This window comes from Alligator sinensis, unplaced genomic scaffold (genome assembly GCF_000455745.1).
Source record: "Alligator sinensis unplaced genomic scaffold, ASM45574v1 scaffold1060_1, whole genome shotgun sequence".
NCBI lineage: Eukaryota > Metazoa > Chordata > Crocodylia > Alligatoridae > Alligator > Alligator sinensis.
Window position 1 is genome coordinate 111,990 of NW_005842907.1, and position 8,229 is coordinate 120,218.

At 66.1% G+C, this 8,229-nt stretch overlaps 1 protein-coding gene across 2 annotated transcripts in view; it reads right to left on the minus strand.

Annotated features, from left to right (window-relative positions):
• Positions 1 to 3,035: 3,035 nt before the first annotated feature.
• TAT (tyrosine aminotransferase) overlaps positions 3,036 to 8,229 on the minus strand; it is a 7,913-nt gene continuing 2,719 nt past the window's right edge. Inside the window, exons 4-12 of one of the 2 annotated variants that reach the window (XM_006036007.3) lie at positions 7,859 to 7,926; positions 7,366 to 7,524; positions 6,784 to 6,922; positions 6,446 to 6,498; positions 6,005 to 6,157; positions 4,848 to 4,976; positions 4,332 to 4,415; positions 3,963 to 4,061; positions 3,036 to 3,743 (exon numbers count right to left, since the gene is read on the minus strand). In XM_006036007.3, the coding sequence (XP_006036069.1) occupies positions 3,600 to 3,743; positions 3,963 to 4,061; positions 4,332 to 4,415; positions 4,848 to 4,976; positions 6,005 to 6,157; positions 6,446 to 6,498; positions 6,784 to 6,922; positions 7,366 to 7,524; positions 7,859 to 7,926 (1,028 nt within the window). In that variant the 3' untranslated portion in view covers positions 3,036 to 3,599. The remainder of the gene's footprint in view (positions 3,744 to 3,962; positions 4,062 to 4,331; positions 4,416 to 4,847; positions 4,977 to 6,004; positions 6,158 to 6,445; positions 6,499 to 6,783; positions 6,923 to 7,365; positions 7,525 to 7,858; positions 7,927 to 8,229) is intronic. The other variant, XM_025192230.1, reaches the window with a different exon arrangement.

Below are 8,229 nucleotides of genomic sequence, written 5' to 3' on the forward strand. Positions count from 1 at the left end.
GAGCACCTTGTCCTTGCTGAGTCCCGCATGCCCCTGCCCGCTGCACGGGCCCCTTCCTGGGGAGCCAGGACACACCTGCCCCAAGAACCCGGCCCAGGGGCCTGGCACCCAAACCGGCCCTCGGGCTCGTGATGCTGGAGGGCTCCCCCCAGAGCCTAGTGACCCCTGCCTGGGATGGGCCAGAGCTAAAGCCACAGCTGCAGTCTTCTGCCCAGCAGAGCCCCTGCCCGTGAGGCCCAGGCCCCCTCCAGTCCCAGCAGGACTGGGAATGAGGTGCTTCCTGGAGTCGTGGGGAGAGGAGCCAGGCTGAGCTGAGGCCCCCTGGTCACTGCAGGGGGAAGCTGCCCACATTTCTGTCCCTGCAGCAGGGCTCAGCCTCGTGGGACCCGGCACCCACCCGTGCTCCAGCCTGCTCCCCACACCCCAGCTCAGTCCCACCCACCCCACCCGCTGGCAAGGGCTGGCCTCAGATGTCAGCCAGAGGCCAAGCGGGGAAGGGCAGGGCCACAGCCACGCCACTCCCAGGCACGGACAGCAGCAGGTGTTTTGCAACAACCAGCCGTGGCAGGAAGGACACTGCTCCTTCCAGCACTCAGTAACTGCACGCAGCTCCCCAGGATAGGCTGACGCCTTGTTGGCCCAGCACCGGGCGCCCAGAGCCCGTAAACCCTTGCAGCTGTTTGTTCAGAGGGAGCAGCTCACTCCCTGAGTCACGGTCCTGGCTGCGCAGAACGTGGCCCGAGGAGGGCCTCTCTATCTGATGGGCACGGGCCCAAGACCGGCGCTCCAGGCAGCACCCGTGGGCGAGGCAGCACTCCTGGCTAGGGAATACATCAGAGTCGAGGCTAGCGGCTCCTGCTCAGGGCCCAGCGCCTGGCTCCCACGCCCCAGCACCTCCACACACCGCCCCGGAGCCAGGAGCAGCAGGCCTAGCCCGTGGAGCGGGTGGGTGCTGGGTCCCAGCAGGCTGTGCCCTGCCTGAACCTGGCAGCCGCCCCCAGCCTGGGCTTGGCATCTCCCGTTGCTGTGCCAGGCCTCAGCCTCCTGCTCCGCGAGACAGGTCTGCGGTGCCTGCAGTCCAGCTTGGGGCCCGCAGCCCCCTCCCCACTTTACCTCCTTCAGGATCAACCTCCTCCAGAAAGTATCCACCTGGGCTGTGGCCCCAAGGGGGGTCCTGTGGCGGGCAAGGAGGTGGGACGCAGGGGCCTCCAAAGCCAGTATGTCCAGCACCAGCCTTCACAGCCGCCCCCTGTCCGAGGAACCCCCCAGCCCACGCACAGGTGGTGAGTACAAGGCCAGCACCACTAGATGCACCTGCCATGTACCACCGTGGCTTACTGCACTGCCTATGCTTGCCATGCTGCCACGGCCCGCCACAGAGCCTGCACCCACCACGGTGCCTGCACCTACCTGCTGCCACAGCCTGCCACGGACCCTACACCAGCCACTGTGCTGCTCCTGCCTGCTGCCACCGCCCGCCGTGGTGCTGCCTATCCCACTGCCACCACCCACCACACTGCCTGCACCCGTCTGCCACCCACACTGGAGCTGCTGTCCCAAGTGCAGGATGCAGTGGGTTGTCCTGGCCTGTGCTGATGCGTGTCGGGCCACTATGTCCTAGAGAGAGGGACGTTGCTTCTGGGGCCAGGGCTCCTTGTTCATCCCCCTGCAGCAGAGAGGGGTGAGAGCCTCCCTGCAGGGCCGTGTGATGCCAGAGCCACTGCAGTAGGCTGGGGGTGTGGAGGGCATGGATCCCAGGCAGCCCTGCATGGCTGGCATGGAAGGGGCTCCCTCAGCCCCTTGGGGCCTTGTGCTCTGAGCCCACCCAGCTGTAGGCGCTTTCGGTGCAGCAGGACAACCATGCTGTGCTGCAGGGGGTTTGGCTGCGCTGGGAGCGGCGGCCAGATCCCCTCTTGCCTCTGGGGCGGGGGGCGGTGGGCAGACCTCCTTGCTCCCTGGGGGCTTCAGTCCTGCAGGGCTGCCCCTGCCCCCCAGCACAGCCTCCTACCTCCATCCTCATCCTCAGCCACTGGGAACTGTCAGTCCAATGCTGCTGGGCTGGAGCTGGTGCAGCAGCAGCTGCCTTGGACAAACCCTGGACCCTCCGGCACTAGCCCTGGGGCAGAACCGGCCACAAAGGGGCCTCACTCGCCCTTGCCCCCTGCCTCTATCACCTGTTTTCTTCAGGTGTTACCTCTCCTGGGAGCGGGACTGTGGGGCAGGGCACGTCTGTGACCAGGAGGGTCAAACCCAGCCCCAAGGACTTGGCACTTGTCCCGCGAGGGTCACTTCGCTGACTGGGGAGCAATAGTGCCTGAGCCCTGGGTGCAAGAGGGACCAAAGGGAGCGTGTGCCAGAGCCCGGGCAGCCATGCCACTGAAAGCAGTGTGGCAATGGCAGGCCAAGGGGCACGTGCTGCAGGCAGCCCTGTGCTGCAGCCCTGGGTGCTGATGGGGAGGAAGTGTGCAAGGGACCCCTATGGGAACACCCCTCACCCCCAGCCCAGCCAGAAGGGGTGGCTTTCAAAGACTAAGTCTGGCAGAGACTGTGCTGACCCTCCTAGCTGCGCCATGGTGGGCTGGGCATGCTGCAGGATGCAGGCGCCCACTGAGGAGAGGCCATGCGCCCGGCTCTTAATGCCACCTGGGGGAGGCAGGGTAGGGCAGGGCTACAAGCCCCAAGGCACAGGGATTCAGGGGACCTGACCAGTGCCACTCCATGATGGATGGAGCCCAGGGATCCTGGGCCTGTGGTCTTGCACAGTGGTAGACACAGGAGTGTGCAGGGCACATGTGAGTGCAGGTGTGAGCTGGAGCTCATCAGGCATGAGGGGAGTGTCGAGCAAGGGGCATGGGGTGGGGGTGGCGGTGGGGGGGCAGGAGGGCCAGTCATGCCTGGAACTGCCTACAGGGGGGGGCTGTAGGAGACCAGCCCGTGCCCCGCAGGGACACAGCCAGCGGGGCAAACGTGGCCCCAGGGAGAAGTCTCAGCACATGGTCCATGGCCCACGGCACCCAGCACACGGCACAGCTTGTCAGAACCTTTATTCGTACAAAAAGTCACAATAACTTATATCATTTGCAGCTCAAAAGGCACAGCGGAAGGTGCTCAGGTGAGGATGGTGCTGAAGAAGACAAGACCGGCGGCTGCAGAGGGCAGCGTCAGGCATAGATGGAGAAGGGGCTGTCGCCCGACTGTCCAGCCCTGCCCTGGCCCGAGGGAGGGGCTGAGCACTGGGGTCTGGCACGGGCCTGTTGGGCAGAGTCCAGCTCAAGACTGAGCGGAGCTGTGAGGGGCAGGGAGCGGGAAGCTGTTGCCATGCATGGAGCCCAACCTGGAGGAGCAGAGCAGCAGGTGATGCCTCCCCGTCCGAGGGAGGGGTGGGGGGCTGAGTGGCACGAGCCTGCACATGGGCTCCAGGAGGGCAGTGCCCTGGGAGGGGCGGAGGGACTGCAGGCACAGCACCAAGTGCTTGCTGCCTGTGATGCTGAGGACGTCAGGGCAGCGGCCGGACAGGAGCCTGCTCCAGGCAAGGGGTGGCGGGGTGCTGGTGCTGCATGGGGCACGGCTGGATGGAGGCAGGGGCAAGTTGTGCTCGGCTATTTGTCGCACTCCAGGTCCTGGGCCACCTCGCTGCCCTGGTAGTGCTGCTCGCAGAACTCCTGAATGCGGGCGCAGGCCTCCATCATCATCTCCTCGGGTGCCGTGATCACCACGCGGAAGAAGCCGGGGTACTCGAAGCACTGCAAGGGGGGAGGGGGGGGGAGCCACCGGTTGCCCAGGCAGGAGGGCCCAGACCCTGCAACTCTCACCACGGGGCAGTGGGTGGGCAGCTGGGACCAGCGCGGGCCGGTGCCAGAGAAGCTGGGCTCTGCCCCCAGCACCGTTCTCCATGGAGTCACCCTTGCGGGCTCCCACAGCCCCCCGGCTTCCCGTGCTGGGGTGGGTCGAGAGGCACTGACCGTGGCCGGCAGGCAGAACACCGACTGCTCTGCGATCAGCTGCTCCGTGAACTCCATGTCGTTCTCGAACTCGGGGAAATGCTCCATTTCGATCCCCACCTGCAGCACAGGGTGATCGTGGCAGGGCCGGGCTGGGCAGGACTGCGACCAGAGCTCGTGGAGCTCCCCTCCCCGTGCCCACCCGAGGCCCCTGCTCCCCGCAGACCCTCTGCCACCCCCGATAACTGCCCCCTCACACCCTGTCACACTGTGGCAAGGCACAAGCCCAGGGCCACCAGGAAACCTGACCATCCCGCACTGCCGATAAGAGCGAGGGAGACCTGGGCACTGACTGGCAACAAGCGGGAAGGACTGGACCCATGCACTTACCATGAGGTACATGGCCCCCGCAGGCCGGATGGGCCGCAGGCCGGGCACGGCGCACAGGGCGGTGTAGCACAGGTCGGCGTTGGCCTGCGAGGTGGAGGGTAGAGCTCAGCATGCGGGAGAGTTTCCAGGAGGCAGCTCAGCACCTGCTGCCAAGCTCCAAGCCGGCCCCACTGGGCTCCCCCAGCGCAAACACAGGCATGGCGAGCGCAAACAGACGGTGACCGCGGCCTTGAGCTTCGCTCGGCCCCTTGGCCGTGCCTGGCCGGTCAGTGCCCAGTGCACCCCTTTGCCTCCCACCCGGTAGGCAGTGCTGCAACGGGGCTGCCTGAGCGTGATGGCTGCCCACAGCACCCCTGGGGAGGGATGCTCCTGCCCCCCCGCTCTAGTGCCCCCACCGCACCGCACCCCCTGGCCAATGTCCTGCCCCGCCTGCTCAAGCACCCCCGGGGGACAGGGCACAGGGTGGGTAACCCCAAGGCAGACAGCAGTGGGGGCTCAGTTCCCCACCCTGCACACCTTGAGGAAGCTGAGCGTGTTGTGGTAGAACTCGGCCGGCGTGTGCCGCATGATGTGCTCCAGCGCACCCTGGATGAGCGTGCAGGGCCCCAGGATGCGCTGGCTCAGCCGCAGGAGCCCGTCCCTGATCTGCAACACATGGCGACACCGAGCTCAGTGGGGGAAGGCTCCAGCCTGACAGCGCAGCTCCGTGCTGTTCGGGAAGGCCTGGTCCCACAGCCCCTGGCAAGCCTGGGGGGAGCTTGGAGCCTGGCCCTGACCCAGGCTTGCAGTGCCAGGGGCACAGGCTGCCACAAGGCTCTGGTGCCTGGAGGCAGAGCCGAGCCCGGGAACAGCAGCCCCTCTGCTCCCTGCACAGCGCTGGCAGAGACCTCTGCTACGGCCTTGAGGCTGCTCTGCTGGCGCGCAGCCACCCCAGGCTCCGGACCCCCCCCCCCCGCCACCGCCTCCTCAGGGCCCCCCCCCCCCGTGACATCCTGCATGCGTATTCGGCCTGTCTGGTCCCCCAGGGCAGCCCACCTTCCTCCCCCTCCCCTGCCCCGCTCAATCCCTTCACTTAAGCTCGGTCCCTTTACTTAAGCAGCAGCCGGAAACTGCCTCAGTGCCAAATAGAGATGGGTGGGCTATTAACCCCTCAAGGGCATCCCCCGCTCTGAGTCCTGGGGGCACGCCAGGCACCCCAGACATGTGAAAAGCCCTGCACCAGGCAGGCACTGCTGTGAACTCGGTGCCAGTGACCCGCTCTGGGCACCACGTGTCCCACTGATAAGGAGAGGTCGGGGCAGAGCACACTGCTGTGGGTACACAGGACTGTTCCCACCCCGTAAACAGGGTCAGCAGGGGAGAGGGAGGCGGGGGTGCAGCGGAGTTTGGGGCAGCAAGACGATGCATGTGGGAGCGACTGCATGCACCCAGGGCAGCCTGCAGGAGCACGAGGGGGCGATGGCGCAGATGTGCGCTCAGGGCTCAAGGTACTACAGCATGAAGGAGCAGGGCTGAGTGCAAGGAGGAGCCACGCGTGTGCCAGGGAGCACATGAGTGTGAGGCAGGGTGCAGGCGTGTGCATGAGAGCTGAGTGGGCACACCAGGGTGGAAAGGCACAGGGTCAGGGGAAGGGGTGGGAGACGTGCAGGCCAGGGACAGCACTGGAGCCTCACCTCGTTCCCAAAGATGTCTCTCCGGTCGTGGACAAGGATCCAGCCCATCCTCCAGCCAGGCACCAGCCAGCGCTTGGCCAGGCCCCCACAGGACAGGATGGGCACATTGGTGCTGAGCACCGCGATGGGCTCATACTTCCAGTCCGCAAACACCTGGAGCAGGAGGATACGTCAGGGGCAGGCCATGGAGGAGGCAGAGCCGCAGCACCAGGGGCAGGGGCAGGCCCCGTGCTCAGGACCTCTCACAACTACACTTTTAGGCACAAGGCTTTGCAGCACTGCAGTGTACAGGGCCGGGCGCGAGGCACAACCAGCTCTTCCCGGACACTCCAGGCATGGGACAGGGCAGCTGCCCCAGGAAGGGGGCTCGAGTATGGCCTGGCTCTGCCAGGGTCACCGCTCCCAGCCAGCACCACCGCAGCCCCTGGCCCAGGCACTCACCATGTCACCGTAGATCTCATCGGCCAGGATGGGGATGCACTGCCTTGAGGCCACTGTGGAGGGAGAGACAGGTTTATGGAGCTGCCCAGGGACTCTCGCTGCCCTGGGCCAAGCATGGGCCCAGCCGTGTGAGGCACAGTGGGTCCCCTCCTCCTGGCCTGGCATGCCGGAGCCCAAGCGAGAGCCTCAGTGCCAGACCCAGCTGCCCTGGCATCCTGCCGGGTCGGGGGCAGATCTCTTGGGTGCAGCTGTGCAGCCTCAGGCAGTCACACGCTGAGGCCCTCCCTCGCTCAGCCTGGGGGAGGGCTGGGACCCAGCCAGCTCCACCTCACGCTCACCTGCCAGGATCTTCTGGAGGTGGCTCTTGCTGAAGACGGATCCGCAGGGGTTGGACGGGTTGTTCACGATGAGGCAGGCAGTCTTCTCGTCCACCAGCGACTCCAAGTGCTTCAGGTCGATCTCCCAGGACTTCTCAGGCTGGCAGCAAGAGGGGGCAAGGCTGAGGCAGTGGAGCGAGGACACAGCCAGGGCTGGGTGCCAGCCTCGGGTGCAGCACAGGGGCTGGGCACAGACCGGGCATGGCACCCGATCCTAGTGGAAGGGCACTGGCCAGCTAGGCCCAAGCTGTGGGGACAGGGGGGCCAGGCACAGGCAGAGCCCATGTGGGCATCTCCGTGCTTTGTGCCTGATGAGGGCAAGAGCCCCAGGGAACTCTGCTGCCACGGAAAGCTCATGCTGGACTGAGGAGCTCTGCACCAGCACCTCCGGCCTTCTGTAAAAGGACACGAAACTGCTGGGAGGAAGCCCCTGGAGAATGTGCGCGCATGCATGTACACATCAGCATGCACACGCGTGTGCCTGACGGGGGCATGAGCTGGGGCCTGGGGCTGCATGCTCTGCTCCTGCCCTCCCTTGCTCACCAGGAGGTTGTAGAACTTGACCTCAATGCCCAGGGAGAGCGCCAGCGTCTTGTAGAGGGAGAAGCCGGGCCGGGGCACCAGGATGTTCTGGCCTGGGTTGGCCAGCACTGCCAAGGCGAGCTCGATGGCCTGGCTGCAGCCACTGGTCAGGATGACGTCCTGCATACAGCACAGCAAGCGGCTGTGAGCACCGGAGCAGCCCCACATGCCGCTACGAGCTGTCCCGGCCCCATGCCCGCAGCAGAACCAGGGCGATACGTTATTGTGGACAAAAGGCCCGTGAACAGCCAGAGTGTCCACAGAGGTGCAACTACCGGCTGCTGGGGGCTGGTGCCCAGCCCTGTCAGCTGGGGTGGGGGGGTGGTGAGGGGCCCCCAGGCTCTTTGCAACGATTAGGTCCAGGTTTCCTGTCCCCACCCACCCCAGCTGCGGCTGTGGCTGTGGCTCCCTGTAGCCCATCCTCCGGGAGCCCCCCACCCGCCGCCTGCCTCACCTGGGCTTTCAGAGGTGCTTCTGGGCAGCTGTAGGAGGCAGCAATGACCTCCCGGCACGACTGGTACCCTGGGGAGAGAGGGACAGCTGTGGAGGGAATGGGCTCAGACCCTGGCTGAGGCACAGGTTGCAATGGGCACATGGCAGAGGAGAGCTGCAGGGACCCAGCGGGAGTCACCGGTCCCCCAGGCCCGGAGCTGGGAAGGGCCAAGAACCAGTCCTGCATAGACCGACCCCACGCTGGGGGACACGTCCCACCCCAAGCCCTGCCCAGGGGCTGGCAGCCCAAGCACTGTGCCGCGGGATAGGGTGCAGTCTGTCTAGGTCACACTACGGGTCTGGGGGCTGGAGCCGGTTGGCTGTGGCCCTGCT